Here is a 22,664-nt window from a genome sequence, read left to right as displayed (position 1 = left end):
ATACCTTAAGTTCTTAAAATGTGATGTAATGTAATAGGTAAATGATAACACAGCGAAAATAGGTTTAAACAACTTTACTATTGTTATGATTCATGGGAAAGAAAAATTATACGAGATTCATTTCTTTAACTTTTATTTATTTATTTATGCTATATTCTTTTTAGAAGTGCTATTTTGTTAAAACCTTAAACAAAATTGTATAGTCTTATACAAACACACTTAATATTCAATTAATCATTTCGAATATAATAACAATTAAAAACTAAAAAACCACTACTTTTGCGCATTCTATGACTATATATACATACATTTATAAATAAATATGAAGAAAGTCTTTAAAAAAATAATAAATATATTTTTGTATTATAAGTAGCTACATAAAAACTATAATCACAATTAAAATATTGTCGATGAAATTTAAATTATATTAAAAAAAAACATATTTTTTCATGCCCATTTATTTTACTGATATTCTAGGTAAGTTAGAGATGATTCCATAATATTTTTTGTGCAAGCGTTTTTAATAATTTTCGGTTAAAAAGTACTATTGGTTAAAGGTAGATTTTGGAAATGATAATATCAACTATTTTATGGCATTATTAATAAATGCTCTGAATCTATAGAAACTATCAAACTTTGATGCCTTTTTTAATTTTAAATTGAAAACTAACCATACCGTTATGAGAATACGCTGATAATATACTATTAGGAAACATGATGCACTTTTTAAACAAATCATCTTCAGGCATTTCATTTAAACAATAATCTGTGCGAATAAGCCGCTTTTCCGGTCTGCGCAGATCGATAATGCTCACTTCGTAAACAAAATTAAGTTTTAATTCACTTTGGACCCCAATTACTTCTGCAGCCCACATACAATATTCGTTCATACGTTTGCATGTTAGTCTAAAAAATAGAAATAGGCTCAATTAATAATCTGAAATGATCTCTACGTTCAAATTTGATGAATGCTTCAATGTCTTGATTTAAATTAAAAATCTGAGTAGAAGAATTACTTTAATTGTTCTGAAAAACTCACCTAAAAATGTGATCAAATTCAATTAAAATTCTTCTATCCAAGATGTGATTATATGATGCCAAAGAATGGTGTGTATCAGAGAGTCTAAAGGTATCAGTGTAACCTTGATGTTTGGCATCAGAAAATCTCGCTTCGTTGGACGCGTCTTGGAGAACGTAATCTGCATGAAAATCGTGCAGGTGATTAATGATGACGTCCTGGGTGCCTGACATTGTGCATTGTGGCATCGGACAGTTGTAGGGTTTATAAGGACACACAGCTGTAACATATTTAAATTGTTTCTGTACCCTAATGTCAGAATTATGGTAGGATATATAATTCTAAAAAAACTTAGGTAATAATTTGCTGTGAACGGTAACCTAATTTCTTGGAAGCCGCAATAATCCAGATGCATATGATCGTTTGATGTTATATATATTCAGTAAATTTAAATGCCCACATGTTCAACTAAACACGGTCAATTATCTGTAAAATCAATTTTCAAAAAAGATTATTTTTTCCTTAAAAAAATAGATCTCATTTAGCAGAGTTTATCGACTTAAAAAATCTAGGTGTGACAATTCCTATAAAATATTTTGGAAAGTTTTCTATTATTATCACTCTCGCACGCATGCAATGAGATTGATTTATTTAACAAATATTCATAAAAATTCCCCTAGAGACGATAACGTTGTCGCGACCGATTCGAGGATTTCTGCATTATTTAACTACCTAAATATTTATGATTTTATATTTAAATGCTGTGGCTATAAATTTAAATTTTTTGTAAAGTAAAAAAAGATCAGTTATTTTTAGCTTTAGATTAAAAGTGCCAGACACTTTTTTCCTAAATGGATTGATCACTAGACTTTAAATTATCTTAAAATGAATTCCTAAGACTACAGATTTATTGTACAAATTGTGGCTTTTTAAATTTATAAATATATAATTACAATGTTATTTAAAATTGGCAGTGGAAAATCAAATCAAAACAGTTTTATTACCATTTAGAAATCCAAAAAATTCCACAAATAATATGCTTTGAAGGATTGAACAATAATTAACCACTATTAATCACGAATAAATATATTTCTCTGGTAATTGGAGTGTACTCCGATTTTTTAAAACCAAAATATTGTAAAGACAAAATATTAGAAATATTTTTGCATGCAGTATGTATGCATTATAGCCTAATAACTTAATAAATATAAAGTTACGTATAGGAGGAATCAACGCAAGGGCAAGCAATCATAGGAGAGGAAAGAGGCAAGACTGAAAACTGAAATATTTTACATATTATTAAGAATTTAGCTCAAAACGAAGCAGGTCTATGAGAGGTGAACCTTCCAAAATATCACACTGCAGCGAGTTGTGCATTTAAAGCTGATTGAAACTGACATGATTCTTTATATTTTATAAAAAACTTCTAGGTGAACATTCTTTTATGTTATTAGGCAGGTCATTCCACATGCAAATTCTTCTATATTCAAATGATTTTTGAAAAGCTAAAGTTCTATGCTTAGGGATTGTTAGTAGGTAAGGGTTTCTAATATGATATGAAACATCCCGAGTGAAAAATAACTGCCATAGAATTACGGTGATTACAGTTTTGATAATCTTAAATTATACATATGAACTTTTCTTCTATTGCTCATATTGAAAATTGAATTTGCATTTAAATAAGGAGTGATGTGATTTCTAAATGGTATGTTAAATAAATACCTCATACAGCTATTTTGTATTTTTGATTTTTTTTAGATAACTACACCGTTAAAGAATCACCATACACAATAACTCCATAATCGAGCAATAATAAAACAAGCACATGACACAGCCAATATTTTATTTTTGGTGGTAGCATGTTTTTGTAAACTTTTTAATCGGACATATGCGGCCCTAATCTTATTATTAACATTTGTGGAAAAAGTTAAATTTGTGTCAATTACCACTCTACAACTAAAATGTTTTTCTCAACAACAATGGGTATAGCTTCACTCCTTCTAGTTATTTTGAAGGTATCCATAACTTCAGTTAATAGATTTTTATTATTTGTTACAAACATTACACAAGGCTTCAAAGCATTCAGTTCTAAATTATGATTTTCAGCGAATCAAGCCAATTTTTCTTAATCACTGTTAATTTTATTTTGAGCTATGAGCAAGCCTGGTATGTCAAAAGACAGATACACCTGAGAGTCGTCTGTGTATTGTTGCAATTTAAAATATTGTAGCCAGTCCTCCATATCAGCCACATATACAGAAAAAAGTAGTGGTCCCAATATAGAAACCTGTGGGACGCCTGTAGTTCATGGCAAGAAATTTGAATCTGCTAGATCTGAATCTTTTCTAACTCGAGCCTGCTAATAATATAAAAATACAGCCAAGCAGCTTCTTCAAACCCTGTTAAAAGTAATAACGTAACAGCACCAAAATCGAAAACACCGCCTCAAAATTTAGAAATAGTCGCAAAAATCAAAGGGATTCAAAAATTGTCGTTCGAGAAAACAAAAAACCTGTCAGCCAAGATGATTAATGCCAAATATTTAAGAAAATTATGCCAAACCGCAGTGAAAGTGTAATAATTGAATATCAAAATGCCGCTTAACAACTGAAATTAAATGAAAACCTGCAGAGTGCTAATAAAGATATCGGCGACCATAAGACCATACAAAATATGAATCCCATGATTTTAGTCATATGCATATTCTACACCAGAAAATTTCCTTCGAGAACCTATACCTGAAAAACTAATTCAGATATTTTTATCCAAATTGCAGAAAAATGAGAGAGAGGAAACTCAGCACACTTCCCTTCATGTCAAACATACCATATAAGGATCCACAGACAAACCAATTATGGAAGCGAAGATACATTTTTAGCGTCAGTACAGTGACAAAATGTGTATGTGAAGGGTCCAGGATGGAGTATTACTAAGGTGAGAAAACACTAAAATATATATTTAAAATGTACGAGGTTTGAATACAAAAATCCAATAAGATTATGTAGACTATACTGCTAAAGAATTAGGCTACTAAAATGAAAACATGACCAAATTATATAATCTTACCTAACCGCTATTAAAAGACCTTCTTGCGTTAAGTGAATGGGAGAGCCAAGCCTGAAGCAGATCATTTTTCATTTCGTTCACAAGAAATCACTTTTTCTGAGACTTGAGCGAATTTTCAATTTAAAACATATTTCGTTAACAAAAATATCATTTTCGCTATTAAATGATGAACAGAGAATAAATATATAATTAAGCCAGATTATCGGATTTAAGAAGAAACCAACCTACGTGGAGATATACCAACACCAATTCGGTGTTCCACAAATCAGTAATAAGCCACTTTTCCCAACAGAAATCGTATGATGTGGATACTGATGACGTACTGTGTCAACAGAATGGTCGAATGTGGCTGACATACCACGATAGATATTGTGAGTGATTTGATGGCTTCGAACACACAAAACCGGATACCGAGTTTTAATTTGCGATTTAACCCATTTAGACTTCTTGCTTTCCAGCTATCATAAATATTAAATTATAAATATTTGATGCCCCCAAATTCAACTTTACATAACTGGATTGTCTATACAGAAAATTCAGCCAGATCTAATACCAAAACCGCCAGGGACATTTAGGCGACGTTATATTTCATATTGAAATGCTATTCCAAATTGCAGCATTTTTTTCTTAAATAATGCTTGTGTACAATTACAAAACCAATATGGATTATTTTTAATATTTTAGTTCAAGTTTTTTCCTGTACCATGAAAAGGGTATTTAAAACTTATTTTTATACTGTGAATAGAAGTGATATGACCAACTATCGTAACCAATCAGAGTTACCAGAATTAATAAGATTGTCTTGTTAGTAAAAGATTAATCTGGTTTTAGAACTATTTTTAATCTGGAACAATTTCAGTATAAACGGCAGATCTGCTGATGCCAATTTGGTTTTGTACGTTAATCAGATATTCAATAGTCTGGAGAGGGGATACCACGTAGACCCTGTCTTTGAAGATTTCTCTGAAGCTTTTGATCAATCGAAAGGTCAATCATTGGATCCTCTTAGGGAAAAGAAGGCTTTAGGTGCAGATCCTCTTGTAGAAGAGCAGTGTCAGAGGATCTGCAATCATTTTTTAATTAGTGTGATTTTAACAGGATGTCACTTAATATTGATAAGTGCCATAAAATATCTTTTTTAAGGCAGAGAAAACTTGTAAATTTTATTTACTCAATAAATAATAATTAGCCCTAAAACAAAAGTTTCGGATTTGGGAATCTGGATGGATTCAAAATTATCATTTGAGAGTCACATCCATCATGTAACAAATAGGGCAAAGCATAAATTCTTGAGAATTACTGCATTTAGAGGTAGATATCACAGGAACATCACAACAGAGAGTGAGGGATAGTCTGACATTTGCTTACACTACAATCAAGACGAATTCTACTAGATTTGCTTTAAATGCTTTTATAGACTGTCCCCAGTTGTCACTTTTTAAACTTAGAATCAATTCTCGAAACATCATACAGTCTGAGACTTTTGTAATACCATTTCACCATACTAAATGCGGCATGAATTGCAGCATTCTTCAATCATGGTCTTGTTAGTAATTTATGTTAAATAATGTAATTATTGCTTACTGTGATTTTAAGTGTGATACTAGAATGTGTCACTAAACTTGTAGATGCAATTTATTATATAGTTCTATAAATACAATGTAAATGGACTCCGTTGATATATAAAAAAATAAATACATTAAAAATAAACAAATAACAAGGTCGGTTATCTTATATGTACAAAAAATCTGCAATAATAACGTGTTATTTACTGGTTTTCATAGACGCAGAACAGTATTAAAATAATTTGGAATAACTTACCTTCATGTCTGGAAATGTCTATAGGAGAGAGTGACAACATGCAGCCAAAATCATGATAAGCGCATGGGTACGAGACTCCTGCTGTCAACCCTTCTAAAGAATAATTCCGAGTCATTCCAAAAGCGGCCCTACAGGTGGGGCATTTTTCTAAACGTGGTTTGCAGGTGTTGCAAATGCTATGTCCGGATTGACATTGAAAGATTGGTGGCTTCATGAAACTTTTGCAGACTGGACATTCAAAGTATTGAAGCATGCGTTCCCCTATGTAGTGAACCTAAATAGTAGATTAAAAATGTAAAAAAATATATACTAGAGCATAAGCTATTCGAAACGTTCGATATTTTATATATCTATACAGATTAAAAGAAAATAGGAACCGTCGATTTTATTTCCTGGTGAAACGATTTTGTCCATTACGCCCATCCTGTCACTTTCCAAACCTAAATTGCAAATCAAATTCTCTTTTTAAGGCATCTTAATTTCTTGCATTTTAAAAAGATTTGAATAATAGGAAAAGAACAATAAAAGAAATGATGTTTGTATATAATTTTTAACTGTGTCGTTTCAACAACTTGCAGAAATGAGTTTCGACCCTTAAAATGGGATCAAATGATATCTCATTTTAACGGTCAATAAATTCGCAATTTAACATATCCAACATAAAAAGTCCCTCGTATCAACCCTAAAAGAATTATCGCAGACACAACCTCTAGAGTTCAGTTATGTTCAAATTCAAGTTATGTAAACAGGTTAATACTTTTTTATATACAGGTTGGTGAATAGAAGACTACACTTAGGCATTATAAATGACAACACCGCTTCTCGCTTACTTTCTGGTTGATAAGCGGTGGATTCCGATCGTCTAAATTGCTATTTTCGGCACGTCAGACCTCATTTTGCTTTGTGACTGCATAGTGCACTGTTGAGTCTTAAACGCTATTTAAATTTTTTAAAATATTTATCATTATGGCCGAAAAGATTCAATTGATTAAATGATTTTATGAAGGCAATTCGGCAGTACATTGCAGGGATTTATTCTCAGTAAATTTTGAAAATAAAACAAATTCCTGGTGCTAAAACCATTTTAAATGTCGTGTCAATTTTTGAGGAATCTTTTTGTCTCCAAGAATGCAGAAATTGTCAAATCTCAAATCGTCAATCAAAGCTCAGGAATCATTGAAAGGGTCCAGAAAATTGAACCGCGGGAAGAAATGGTTTGTAGTGCTTTAGTTTCAGATTCAACACGATCAAGCAGAATTGTTAGAGGGGAACTGGGTATACACCATAAAACTGTGACGAGTATTTGGAAAAAACATGGATATAGATGTTTTAAATATTCCAAAACTCAAGAGGTATTTTTTGAAGACCAATGGCGAAGAATGGAATTTTGTGAAAACATGATGGAAAGGCAAATAAAAATGAAAATTTCTTTGAAAATATTTTATTATCAGAGGAGCCGTCTTTTCCATTGCATGGTAAACACAATCTTTCCATTGTTCGTTTCTGGTCTCAGGAAAACGATCACAGAAGTTTTCAGTTCCGTACTCAGTACCCTTAAAAGTTGAATATTTGGGCTGGTATTTTTAGCAACCATATTATTGGGCCATTTTTAATTGATGGTACTTTGAATGCCGAAAAATACCAGTTGCTGCAAAACCAAGTTCTTCCTCCTGCGTTCTTCGTTCAACTCCTCCCTGATATAGATCTGGGATCAGTCTATTTTCAACAAGATGGCTCAATTTTTTCTTACTCATAATGCGGTTAGAGTAAAAGAATTTTTAACAAGTACTTTTCCTAACCGTCTTATTAGTGGGACTGGCAATATTAAATGGCCTCCAAGACCGCCCAATTTGTCACCAAATGACTTTTATTTATTTTATTTATTTATTATTCTCTTTACAAACACTGAGCAGACAGTAATTACATATGAAGGCAGCAACAAAAATTAAATTAAAACCTTAAAATGCTACAAAATACAACGAAAAACAGAATTAAAATAAATAAAAATATAACATGGTTTGTAATAAAAAAATATATAGGATACCACTATATCAATAAATCTATATTATATCTATATCTATTTTTACGGGTCAGCCTTAGATCTGCAGAGGACATATTAAATAAATCCACATGAACTTGAATAAGGAACTGGTTCATAATTTCCATCACATTATTCATTGGAGACACACTATCAGAAATAATACAAAATAAGTTGTGTGGATTCCAAATCCTTAAATTGACTTTTAATACATTTATTTTGATAAAGTTTATAAGATCACAGTTACAATATTTAATGTTATTTATAATAAAGAACAAATATATCACCGCTTGTTGTTTTCTCCTATCCAGAAGATTCCATCATAAAAGTCTTAAGCATACTCGTATATGAGATCATTTAAGGATATTCATTGTGCTTTCTAACATAGAGATACTTCCAGATATGTGATGCATATTCCAGGTCATTTTTGAAAAGTTTTTTCCTATTTTTGAATTTGAATAACTCATTACTACTTAGGTTGTCGGTGTTCGTTCGACTAAAAATAACAGGAATTATTATGATGAATAATCATCATTTATTTCCGTATTATAAATACACACAAAGTTACTACCAAAATCACACAAAATAGACTTATTAGTCTGAAATATTTTCCAAAATCTTTCCCAGAGCATATAAAAGTCCTTTTATAAACACATGGCGACTACTTATTGTGGCGTTAGTAAGAGAAGTCGGTAAGCAGTGTAGTATGATGACTAAGACGCGGATCCAAGCTTTCTGAAGGAGCAGACATCTCGGAAGCCAAGAAAGACTGATTTTTTTATTTATTTCAATTTAGTATCTTCTAGGGTTTTGCTTATGACAAAAACGGTTTTATGTTGATCTAAAATTATTTAGTCTACTGTAGAAATCTGCTGCTATTGCTGCTAGCTGATTCCACTGTATCTCTAAATCTCTCAATCTCTCTAAAAATGGCAACACAAACATGTTCACTAAAAATACATCCGCAGAATTTGAAAAACACATAAATTTGACCACTACAAAATTCATTTTGTAATATGGTTAAACGAAACTAGTTTTGACAGACGTTTGGAATTTTGCAATATTATGACTAAACGAATAATAGATATTCAGGAATTTAGTCTTCAACATTTGGTTTTTCAATTAGTGTTTTTTTTTCTAACTAGATCTGTTCGGCGTCACAGTTGTCGATATTGGTTGACAAAAATTCATTTTTTTTCTCTAAAGATCAAAATAATACCCTAAGCATTTAAATATCTGGGTTGTAATCAGGGTTGGCAAAAATCTGGGTTTTTGTATGCTCTGGGTGGGGTTTTGGGTATTTGTGCTGAGTTTTTGTGTTTTTCTTGGGTATTTGTTGGGTATTTGTCATTTTCCGGAACTCTAACCTCAAATTATAGAAAAATAACATTAATTTTGAAGTTTTGACTAGACTGGTTGTTTTTTGGTGTTGTGTTAAAACATTACACAACACTAGTAAACTCTTGTAATAGTAATAAAACAGTGTTTTAGTGTGTTTCTTTTTGATGCGTAAACTAAAAGTTAAAAGGTGAGTTTTACTTTTTTTAAACTATAAATATTTTCAACATGGGTTTTTCTTGCTTTTATTGTAGAAAAATATGGATGGTAACACAACAAAAACAAACCTAGTTGAAGTTATCGTTGAAGATATACAACTTGAAGAAGTGGTAAACTCAGGAAACGATATGAATAAAAATGACAAGCTGGAAAACGGATGGAAGACTGTAACACCATCACAACAGTCTTTTGATAGTCTTTCATCGATACCATCCACATCAACACAAGGGAATTCTGTGTCTAGAAATTTGGAGGCTGATCACGAGGTCGTCAACATCTTGGATGGATCGTCGGAGATTTCAGACAGTGAGACTGAAATGGAGCAAAACTTGGAGAAAGAAGAAAACGAAGTTACGACAAGTGCAAAGGTAGCTAAAAAGCAAGACAATAAAGGAGGGTTAAAAAAGGTGAAAAAGGTGGGGACTATTACGGAGGGGTCGTCACAAATCTGTGGAGTGGGAATATGTGATTCGATTGACAGATGGTACACTCAAGTGCAAATTTTGTCCTCAAAAACTGACGGGAAAAAATAGAGAGGATTAAAGCACATCTTGGAAAGTGTTCGTTGTATCTGGAGACCAGGTAGTTCCTTTGCGATTATCAGATGATGACAATAGTTCTTTTTCCTCGTGCCCTACAACAGAAAGCACAAAAAAAAACAGGAAAAGGCCAGAACAAGATAGAGAATCCTCTTAAAGAAAAGGAGACAAATTGCCGGAAACTTGCTGGATGAAGTTTACGAGGTTTATGAAAAAGAAATAAGGGAAGTTCTAATGCAGACCGAGGGAAATAGACCAGTTACTCTGATGTTCGATGGATGTAGTGTTAGAAACGATCCAATTATATCTACAAGCATTCACACCGAAAATAGTTCTTTTTTATTATCTTCATTAGATTGCGTGGATGACAAAAAAACATCTAAATATCATTTTGAAATCGCTGAAGGTGCGATTAAACAATGTAAGGAATTATACAATAAAGACATTTTTGCAATAGTAACCGACAATGAAAATAAAATGAAGAAATTTAGAAAAATTGTTGCAGAGAAATATTCTTCTATACTAACCTATGGATGTAATGCACATTATTTAAATCTATTGGAAAAAATTGTTTCGCCACAAACTGTCCTCAAACACTTGGTAGAAATACAGACATATATCAGAAACCACCATAAACCTCATGGAATTCTTAAACTTAAAGGGGGTTTCATGCCTCAAATTCCTAATGATACCCGTTGGAATTCGCAGTTGGCCTGTGTAAGTACCTTTAATGCTAACTACCTAATGTACCGAGAAATTTCAAGAACATCCAGAGTCTCTTGATCAGCATATTATAAGAAAAATTGACGACATTATTTTATACAAAAATGCACTTGACTGAGAGGAACAACTACAGGCAGTTGGTACTGCATTAGATAAATTCCAGAGTGACCAAACTACTCTCGCCGATGCCGTCAACATCTGGCTGGATTTATTAAACAAACCATGTCTAAGCCCCTACATTGAAGACATTAAAAAAAAATTTGAGGAGGCAATACAACCCTTCCACTTTCTATGTTTTTTAACTGATCCTAAATATATGGACAAAAACCTAGAAAAAAAATACCAGGATGAGGCAGGGGCTTGGTTACTTGAGAATCACGAAGATTTTTTCCAAGGTTATCTATTATTCTGAATAAAGGATGAAGATATTTATCAATCATCACTTTTTAAGGAAAGCGTGATAAAAAACATGTCTGCATTCAAATGGTGGTCAATTGTAAAAACTAAGATTACTTCTACAGCTCAAAATTCAGATTCAGTTAGTATTTTGATGATCATGGCCACATTTTTTGCAAACTTACATTCTTGCCCTGCTAGTTCTGTAGCTCTGGAAAGAATCTTTAGTTCCTATGGTTTTGTGTGAACTGATCTTCGGAATAAGTTGCTGCCAGATAAGGTAGAAAAGCCAGTAAAAATAATTAAAATGAGCCATTTTAAAAAAGAGAAAAAGAAAAAGTTGTTTTAGGTGTTTAACTAATTTTTATTTTATTCCTATAATGAATAAGGCGTTTTGTTTTTGTTTTTTTTATATTTTAATGTAAAAATTGATTTTTTCAACTTAGGAATAAGAATATTAAAGACTGGTCTATTAGTACCTTTCTGTTCTGTTTCCAATTGAAATTATTTATTTAATTTTGTTCCTTACGAAAAAATGAGAAACCCGATTTGTTGATAAAACTTAGGAATAAGAATGTCATTATCATTTTGTCTCATTTTTAATTTTTTTTTAAACATCTCAAATTCTTTGGGCTTTTGTATGGGTTTTTATGTTGGGTTTTTGTATAGGTCGTTGGGTGGGTTTTTGGCACAAAAACCCTGTGGGTTTTTTAAATGGGTTTTTCGTTTTGCCAACCCTGGTTGTAATTTATGACGATTATTTAAATGGATGTTTTTTTTCTCCCAGAGTATCTAAATGAACAAAGTGAAAGTGGTAGGTCGATGATATGCGCAAAATCTTTTCTCCGGGAAATAAAAATTATCGATTTTTTATAACGCACAGTATATGAAATACCGGCCATGTTTCGTTTTAATTGACCCACCCCTTATAGAATATTATTTCAAGTACCTTATAAAATAACATAAAAAATAAACTCAAGTCTTACACAGGTAAATAGAGACTAAAACAAATGTAATTTTATATTTGTTTCGGTTTTTATTTACTTTTTGTGAAGTGTTAATAATTAATAATCAATATAATTTTGTTATACAGGATGTTTTGAAATATCGAGTACAGGCCAAGAGGGATTACTCCTTTACTTATTTTAACACTAAAGTTTCTACTTTCATTCTAAATCTGAGTTAAATACCTTGAAAACTGCAGTACGTATTTATGAAAAAACAAACTTTTTTTTAATATTGTTAAACTTTCAACACTGTAGATCGGTCACAAAGCCTTTTCTGACCTATGTATACAGGAAAGTTTAAGCTTAAAATAAGTCAGAGAGTCATCCTTTTTTGTTTGTACACGTTGTTTAAAAACACCATGTATAATATACACCAAAAAGTACTTACCGGTGTATCATAAGTCTTAATCTTGAAAATGTTTGTAATCCTATTAGTCACCTTGACCGTTTGCCTCAAAGATACCAAATCAACACTGACAGCATCGCATTCCTCCAAATTTTTATATGCATAATTCGAATCTACCACTCTTGACCTAGTTTTTATGTAATTGTCGCTGTTGCCCTTATGCTTTACAGAATAATCAAAATTACTATTATCATCATCTTTGACATTACATACAATATAGAGCAATTTATTTTTACCAAGGCTTAATTGCATTTTGAGTAGTAAAATGATATTTTTCATGACCAAAAGCTTAATAAGTGCTTCATCATCAAAAGTAATATCCAAAAAAAAGAGACTGTTCTCAAAGTTGATCACATGCTCTCCATGACAATTGAGGAAGTGTCCTACAAATTCCACTGGAAAGCCTTCCCAAGTGCAGAGGGTTATGGCATGCATTGGACATCTAAACAAAAACAAAAGGTATATGGGTACTTTTATACACATAAATGTCTTATTACAAATACTAATCTTACTATAAGTATAGTATATTTAATAAAATGAAACACCAAAATTAAAAAAAGTTAAAAGGTATTTTAAAAAAATCACTATTGAAATGTCATTTCAAGTTAAAGAAGTCTGCCTTCTGGCATTACTTGAAAAAAATATAATTGGGTTTTGCTACATTTAAAGAAAATGTATTGAATGCTTTTCCATGAGCTTCTAAAGAAGACCAATGCTGTCATTTGTTACTCCTGATATAATTTTCCAATTTAGTAATTATATTAGTTATAGAATTCTTTTTAGCAGATGCCCATTTTAATTTTCAGTGCAGAACTTTTTGATTGTTCTTAAACATTATTCTCTGGTACTCACATAGCTCTCAAAGACCTCAATCACTATAACTTGTCATATTTCCTTAAAGATTTCAAATCAAAATATTCCATCTAAGTTATTAATAATATCAGAGTCTAAGTTATTAGTAATATCTATCTAAGTTATTAATAATATCAAGTTAAGCAGTACACGCTTTCAGTGGTAGTGTAATTCTCAATAAATCTATCATAACTCTTATCACATCTTAAAATTCTTAAAGATACTAACTAATCTAGTTTTTAATTATTTTTCGAAGTTTTGTGACCAGAGATGGATCAAATAGACTTATTCACGTACTTATACACGAAGAAATATGAACTTAAAGCCTTTTGATACCTTTCATTATATTTATTTTAATCTATGTCTAATAATCTTTAAATACAATGATTTATTTGTGATATAATAGATTTTTGTTTATATACCCCGGAGCTAAGGTTTTATCTCTCGACCTCTGGGCTTATTTTGCCTTTTTTCAATATCCTGGCCCAACTTTATTCTTTTTAATTAAAATTAAAAAGAAAGAAAGACTAATTTATTAAATAAAAAATTATAACTTAAACCATCAATATTTATTTAAATAATGACCTAATGCCCAACAAAATAGGTAACAAGAGGATTTAAGTTATTCACCTAAATTAAAAAAAATATTTACAGTTCATTTACATTTTTTTTCATACATTGCTGTCTTATGAGATGGTACCCGAACCAAGTCTTTTTTCTAATATTACAAGACTTTAAGCTGTCCGGCCAGATTGAAGAACAGGTTTATAGCTCTAGGAAAATCTGCACACTTTCATAACATATCAATCATACAGTAACAACTTTTTAAAGTTTAAAATAAAACCTATAAGAGTGTTTGCTTCACAAGCCTCACATTACTCAAATGACCCTTTTCTGAAAAAGATGCACCTTGTTACTGGGTGAACTTGCATTCCAATTAAGAATACTATAGCCAAGATGGGATTCAAAGCCTAGTATCAAGTAAGCAGAGGCTTTTGGCTAACATGATTCAATAAAATTCATTCATACATTCAATACTATTTTGTGTTCTATGGTAATAGAAAAATCATGATTTGTTGCTTGTAAAGCTAGAGTGCACACAAAATCTACACACAAATCCTAATTAATATTGTACACTGTTGTTCAGCAGGACCTCGTGGTTCCCTTATTACTCCCACTTAATACAAATTGTCTGAAATTAACGTTGGCCAAATGACACTTGAATGACATAGGTTTGTGACTTTGAAGGTAGGCAATGAAATGATTCTTTATTAAACAGAACGTTTCTTTATATATAATTGATTTAAATATTTTAACCAATATATTTACCTATAATTTTTCTCTTTCTCTCTCTCTCTCAGAATAATCTTTTTAACACATAAATCATATTAAAATAAATTTGTTTAATTGTCAAGTTCCACAAGTATGCAGAGAATCTGCTAGAAATTCAGCCAAGCGTGACTTTTTCTAAAGTGTTACCAAAGCCAAATACCAACAATCTTATTTTAAAAAAAAAATATTTTGAGCCTCCGAAATATAAGTTTTTACTTATTTTAAATATTTTATTTAAACGTTTTTTAAAATTATTAAAAGTAAAAAATTACTGGACTAGGCGACTGGAGCAGTTCATATATCTCATCATATACTGTGACTAATCTAAGCCTGTGCCATAAAATACATTAAATCGTGTTCCCAAACATTATTATAATAGTATATAAAGCAACAAACCAACAATAAACAAAACTAAACATACTAGAAATATATCACAAATAAGGAAAAACTATTGTTTATATTTTAAGGCAATTCGGCGACTTTCTTTATTTGCAAAAATGTTTATACTAGAAAAGCGGTTTTTTATTAATCCATTTAAAAAGCGTTTGCATTTTTTCTCACGGAAGATTAAAGAAAATAAGGACATTCGATCATGCAATTGAATATTTTTTTCGCTGTCTTAATCCGCTTCATTGCTGAGAACCTTATTTTAACTAATGCACTTGTAGCGAGAGTTGTTAAAAAAGGGGTTTGACAATTCAAAAACTTGCGGAAATGCATTATAAAGCTCTGAAGATTTCAAATATTATAAATTAAATTCTTGCAAATTTTTTTTAGATAATCTAGATAATTGTAAAAAGCTGTTAATTCTGTTTTTAACTTTACTGTGTCAAATTTAGATTTACAAATTGATTAAAGCTCCTATCTGGGAAATTTTTGGCATATTTTTTTCAAATTGTCAAGTCATTCCAGCTGCTTCAAATCAGAAAATCTGTTTTTAAATTAAATAATTATAGTGTCAAAAATTTTAAAAAAGTCGTCGATAAGACGTCGCTTTACCATTGTTGTTATTTATAATTCGTCTATTGGGTATATAAATCTAATAAATCTTATTGGGTTTGGGTATATCACAATTTACAAAATCCTCTTATTTTGACCACACATTTTCAAAGTTATTTCACTCTAATTACAACAATTCTCTAACGTTTCTCTTGTAAAAGTTTTGTTTATATATAATTAAATAAAATAAAAATAATAGGTATATTAAATGAAGTTATAATTTTTGTAGAATAATCTCAAATAAATTTAAAAATAACATATCTCAAATAATTTAAATCAAATTCTGGCAATGTAATGGAAAATCTTTTGGAAAAAATTCGAGAACCTCTGAACGAAATGTACCAGCATAAATGCACTTGGTTCCTGCTACTTTGTGTAAACGTTTTTGTACTAATTTATTCACAGCAACAGCCCTTTTGGACGATTTTAAAAACAATGCAGCAAGCGCTGATAACGTTTGGAAAAAAAAATTAACTTCAATATAATACAGGGTGCGGCATAATTGTCTCCCTGTTTTTAAGGCTTAATAAAAGAAATGTTATTTGAAATACAAAGATTTTATTTTTTTATTTTAAAAGTACAACTAAAACATTTTTGTCCTATGTGGTTTTGAAGAGAATATCTGGCGTGTGCCATTATCGAAGCACTGGTGCAAGCGACTTTTGAAGTTTCGCATAACTCTTGCAAGCATTTCTTGGGGTATTCTGCGAATTTCCAGGCGGATTGCATCCTTTAGTTGTCTAATAGTCGTTGGACGATGTTTGAAGACTTCAGCTTTTAGGTAACCCGACAGAAAGAAGTCGCAGGGCGTTAGGTCGGGCGAGCGTGCAGGCCAAGAAATATCGCCTCTCAGGGAGAGCAAACGTCCGGGGAACATTTCTCTCAATACTTGCATTGAAGCTCGAGATGGGTGAGCTGTTGTCCCATCTGGCTGAAACCAGGCATCTTGCACATTAAGACCTGCAAAGGCTGGGGCGAAAAAATTGTGAATCATCGCTATATAGCGTTCCGAATTGACAGTAACAGCGTGATTTTCTTCTTCAAAGAAGTAAGGGCCGATTATCCCCATTTCAGACATGGCGCACCAAACTGTCACTTTCTCACTATGTAGAGGCTTCTCGCGTATCTCTCTCGGATTATCAGCGGCCCAATACCGAAAGTTTCGTACCTTGTACCTTTCGTTCTTGTTTACCCAGCCAGTCAAGTAAAAATGTGCCTCATCACTAAAAAAAACTGCGCCCTGAGGTAAATTTTGAAGCATAATTTCACATGCAGCACGTCGATTGTTCCAATCACGTTCTGATAATTCCTGTACCAGAACCATCTTGTATGGATGAAAACGAAGATCTTTGTGAAGAACTCTTCGCACAGTGCGGTCAGATAAACGAAGGGCAGCTGCGTGCCTCCGTGCAGAACGTCTAGGTGACCTTAAAAATGAGCGTCTCACAGTCTCGATGTTTTCAGGTGTCCGAGCTGTCCGTGGCCGTCCACCTCCTTTTTTGATAACAGATCCAGTTTCTCTGAAGTTCTTGACCCACAACACAATTGATTTTCGGTCCGGGACTCCTTCATTTCGCGGAATTTGGAACCTTATCCGGAACGCTCGTTGCGCACTTGCGCAGCAATAACTGACCGATTTTCGCGGAGGTATACTTCCACCGCGAATGCGCGCTGTGCGTTGGTCCACATGATGCTTCAGACTAAAACATGTTTAAACAAAACTGTTTCCCATACGGCTCTTAGTGGCGGTACCCCCACTATTCTGCGACGCCGCACGGCATTACGAGGGAAGGTTAAAAATAGGGAGACAGTTATGCCGCACCCTGTACTTTAATACCAGTGATTGCTGTAAAACCAAGTTAAGTCTATGGCATTGCAATGAACAAAAATTGGATCTTGATACTTATCCTTAACCAGTTTTTGTAGCACCATCATAAGTCTGTGCATAGTTAACTTCCTGAGAGAAACTCATTTAACACAACAAAATTGCTGAAAAAGGTTCTGCTGAACGCTCTTTACTAACATTAGCAAATTTCACAAACATCAGTGTTGGGGCAAACATATCTCAATACAAACAAAAGTTGCAACTGGTTTTAAACATCGGTGCTTTTGATCACACAACTTATAGATATGGCTTCAATAATATGATTTTGTATGTTACTTAAAACTTCTGAAAAAATAGTTGACATTTCAGCAAAATTTTTGATCTTGTTTGGCAATTAGTGTTAAAAATTGTCTGTAAATGCCAGAGTCATCCCTTTCTAAGTGATCGTGAAAAGGTAATTCTTGTTTGGCCAAAAAACATAAATAAGACATCTATAACGATAATATCTATTTTTTTTACCACTTCATTATATTTAGCAATATTTGCCTTAAATGGTTGGTTAAGACAACTTTAAAGCCTTGTCTATCAAGTTATTTAAGTCTTCCATAAAAAGTAAAGGCCCTAACATCTAAAAAACTTAAATTTAGAATTAAAAAACTATTGCAACATATATATTGAACTATTGCCCTTGAGTTCTTAGAGTTTGACTGGGCTACACTCCCTTCAACTATTATTTCTTGCCTGGTGTAGTTAAAAGTTTAAAAAGTGGATTTTATCTTTTTAAAACGTTGTTTAGTGTACTATAAAGGTTGTATAGTAGGTTACACATCTCATATGTAATCGTAAAACTTCATGTCTCCTCTCCAAAACAATAAAATTATTTAAGTCAATAACTCTGCTGCTGTTCCAGCCATTTTTTTTATGTAAAAAACAGAAAATATACAGAACCAATAGTTTCCACTATACCAACTAAATTTAAAATATGAAATTTCTTTTTTTTTTCTTTTTTTAAAACTGGTGTTGTTAGTTTTCTATTTTCAATGATCTCTTTTTTTTTCAAAATTATACAAGGAAAATGACTTTTCAAGATTGATTATGCTGCAACATCATCCATGTAAAGATTACTAATGAATGAGTAACCAAAACAACAAAACAGTAACAATAAGTATTCATTTATAGTCAAGGCAAAGAAGCTTTATTGTGTTTGCTTAACTCAGACAGCATACAGTGTCAGCATTTTTTTCATGTGGCTAATTGTCTATTTACTGAATTACAATTATATACTGAATTACACAGTAGTCATTAAAATATTTATTTTCAAGATTTTTTTAACTGTTACCAATGGCAACCATGGTTACATGGACACTTCACCCCTGCACCTAAGCCTTTATACAGAGTATTTATTAGACATAAGGCAAGCATTCAAAGAAGTGTTACTTCAGTTAAAATACAAAATAATTCACTGTGAAAAACTTCAAAACTATTAATATAAATTCTGTTTCAAATTTATTGTGCAATATTAAATTAATGCTTTTAAAAATGCAATTAAAAAAATTATTGATGTGTTTTAAAAATCTGATAAAATTCAATAATGTGTATACTGTATATACAGTGCATTTATAATGAAAGGAACAATTCCATTTAAAATTCAAATATTTTTTTCCTCTTTTAATTTTTGGGCACATTGATTAGTATTGTCAATTTTTTATGTGATTTTTTATAAAGTAAGTAGAACAGTTTCCAATTTTAGAACCTACTTGATAAAAGTCATGCCATGCATTTGTGAGTATAATTGTCATATTAGTTGTCATTTTATGCATATTTTTTTAACAAAATGCATTTATTTGACAAAGAACAAATTGAAATCCTTTTGATGATTGGTTTTGAAGACTGGGTGTGTACACAATAAGAAGTCTGTAGTCTATTTAATGCAACTCATGTTGATCATCCTGCAATTACTAAATCCATTATTAACAAAATTGAATCAAAATTTATGGACTTTCATGTAAGAAATGTATCTAAGGTAACAGTTCCAAAAGTATCTGAATATGTTATGCTGAATGTTTTATTGGAAACAGAGAATAATCCCCATGTTGCAATTAGTACTATTTCCAGCAAATGGAATTTATCAGTAGGGTCAGTAGCAAAAATTAGTTGATGTAAATAAATATCATCCTTTTAAAGTAAAACTGATAAGCCTACATGAATTGCTTGACCTGGCCACATGGGACACAAGATTTTTCTTATGGGGCTATTTGAAGTCCACAGTTTATGTGAATAGACCAAATAATGTTGTTGATTTAAAGCAAAGAATTTGACAAGAAATTAGACAAATCGACCTGTAATTGATTGAAAATGTGCAATTGGAAGTTATTTACCAACTTCAAAAATGCATTCAAATAAATGGACAACAAATTGAACATCAGTTGTAATAAATATTGTATACATTTTTTATTTTTTAATGTTGTATGTTTCATTAGTCTATTACATCAAATTTCAGACAAACTTATCAGATTAACCACTGACTTTGGGTATATAGTATGCTATACAAAAAGGATTCAATATACAGGGTGTTCCATTAAAAAAAAATAATCTTGATGTCAAAGTTTCTACTTGTGGTACACTGTAAAAAATGTTTATTGCAAAAAATGCACAATGACAATGCTAATCAATGTGCCTAAAAAATAAAAGAAGAAAAAAGCACCTGAATTTTGAATGAATTTGTATCTTTTATTGTGAATGCAATGTATTACTTTTTTTGAGAAAAAATTTAAAATAGTATACAAAAAAATAGAAAAGTTGTCCTGTCTTGCGATTCAATTTATCAGATTGGCTGATTCTATGCTGAAATATTTCAAGGAATTAAAAGCAAATAAATGGATACCTATTTTATTGGATGTCACTATTTAAATAAATATATATTAAATTTAGAAAATACTCTAATCTTATGTGTTCAATTAAAGAAAAGAAGAAGAAAAATAGGTAACTAGTTATCAACTCAATACAGCAATAAAGGTTTTACTCAAATAAATGAAAAAGATAAATCTAAATCCTAATCTATCCAAAGGTATTTAATATTTTCCATAAGTCCATAATCTGTATTATAAATAAAGTAAATCAATGAAGTATACAAGCAATTATTATATTCAATGTTGAGTATGATCAGAAAATTCATTATGCTCCATAATGCAATACAAAAATGCTAATACCTTTTAGATCGAAATTTACAATTCTCCTCATGATCCAACAAATCAGCACTGCAGCTCCAATGGTTGCACCCATTTTCTCTAAACCTACATGGGTAGCTTAGAGTAGTGACAAGCTCCTCCAGGGCTGTATTTTGCACACATTTACTCTCCAAAAAGTTTTCATTGTAGCAAGTAGAGCATAAGTTTCCAACATTTTCAACTAGCATTACTGGAGTTGATAGTAACAGATTTTTGCATATGGCACAGTGCAATATGTTCTTTCTTAGTAGAGCATCTGTTACACATTTCACTGAGTCTGCCATTTTATTGCTTAATTAAAATATAAGATGATATTTAAAATTTATTTTGTAAGGCTTAAAGAATTTTTGTTTTATTACCTACCAGTTGTTCTTTAGAATCTGGAACCTCAGTTACATATCACAGCAAGCTCTTATAACTTCAAGATAAAAGGTTTAGTTAGCCGTAAATATTTATAAGTAATTTTAATTATCTATTTATAGGCATATCTAGCAATGTTATCAAAATAATGTTAATAATAATATTAACAATGATATAAGTTAGTACACAAAAACAACTTTATTAACTAATGTCAGATTCGTGAGATTCTTATCAATAAACAGCTGACGCCACTTTGTTTTTATGAACTTAAGCCACAGACATAGGGGCGAATAAGAGCACCGAACGAAAATGTTCGGTGTTTGTGAGTGATGCTCCAATTCCAAATAGAAAACGCAGCACTAGGGTAAGTTCAGATGGTCTAAGATGCAGAATACTTTATTTTATTTTATTTTATTTTATATACGCCATTCAACAGAAATACATCCAATTACTGAATGGGAAAAAAAATACATTTACAATCAATAACAATAAGGAAATGCTTAAAAAGAAAAACAATGAGAAAAGTAAAGAAAAAAAAACAAAGTTTTACTAAGAATAGTGTACTTTTTTGATATCTGCTATGCTACAGTTAAATAAGTCACATTGATCCTGAACAGAATTATATGTGTTACAGGCTCTGCGTAGTGGAGAAAATTTGTTAATGTTAGTCCTTGGTCTAGGTAGGAAAAATGTTTGTGAGTTTCTGGCTGATATGCGAGGTATGTGAAAGTTCAGTTCTTGTAATAATTCTGGCAAGTCGATTAAGTTGTTCACTAATTTATATAGAAACTGCAAATCAGCAGATTTTCTTCTATCTTCTAAAGAATGAAAGAAAAATCTTTCCAGTAACCGTGCATGTGGAAAACCGATTTCTGGGTACACTCCATCGCATTTATAGCAAAGAAATTTTAGAAATTTTCTCTGTATACCCTCAATCTCATTTATATGGTTTTGGTAATAGGGGGACCAAACTTGAGAAGCATACTCAAGTATGGATCTGACATATGAGAAGAATAAGATTTTTAGGCTGAGGATATTATTAAAATTATGAGAGTTACGTATTACAAAACCTAGCATTCTGTAGCTACGTTTGACAATATCTGTAATATGTGGCTGAAAAGAAAGAGAGCTATCAAATGTTACACCTAAGTCATTCAAAACTGTTGATCTAGGGACTGTGACATTGTCTATGGTATAGTCATAAATAATTATTTTTTTCTTTAAACTGAAAGAAACAACATTACATTTAGCAGCATTTAGGGGCAGGTTATTATTTTTACACCATGCATTAAGTTTGTTTAAGTCACTTTGAAGTAAAATACAGTCCAAAATGCTGTTAATTCTATAAAAAACTTTTTTATCGTCCGCGTATAATAGACTATTTACAGAAAGTTCATCAGATATTTTAGTAATAAATGAGTTGAAAAAAAGCGGTCCCAAAATTGAGCCCTGTGGGACTCCAGAAGCGGCAACAATCTTTGCCGAGCTTCGACCATAG

General features: G+C 31.4%; 1 protein-coding gene across 2 annotated transcripts; it reads right to left on the bottom strand.

Annotated features, from left to right (window-relative positions):
* Window positions 1–334: 334 nt before the first annotated feature.
* LOC126735479 (uncharacterized) lies at window positions 335–21,381 on the bottom strand. 2 transcript variants are annotated; one of them, XM_050439481.1, is made up of 6 exons: window positions 21,166–21,381; window positions 20,789–21,097; window positions 12,554–13,013; window positions 5,906–6,179; window positions 1,040–1,298; window positions 335–906 (listed from the first exon to the last, which is right to left on the bottom strand). In XM_050439481.1, the coding sequence occupies exons 2-6, from the start codon at window positions 21,088–21,090 to the stop codon at window positions 630–632; spliced, it is 1,572 nt and encodes a 523-aa protein (XP_050295438.1). In that variant the 5' UTR covers window positions 21,091–21,097; window positions 21,166–21,381; the 3' UTR covers window positions 335–629. The 2 variants fall into 2 exon arrangements, with proteins under 2 accessions (XP_050295438.1, XP_050295439.1); XM_050439482.1 differs by having other exon boundaries at window positions 21,170–21,381.
* Window positions 21,382–22,664: the final 1,283 nt, after the last annotated feature.

This window comes from Anthonomus grandis, chromosome 4 (genome assembly GCF_022605725.1).
Source record: "Anthonomus grandis grandis chromosome 4, icAntGran1.3, whole genome shotgun sequence".
Lineage (NCBI taxonomy): Eukaryota > Metazoa > Arthropoda > Insecta > Coleoptera > Curculionidae > Anthonomus > Anthonomus grandis.
The sequence above is the reverse complement of the archived record's forward strand: the minus strand, read 5'-3'. Positions and strand labels throughout refer to the sequence as shown.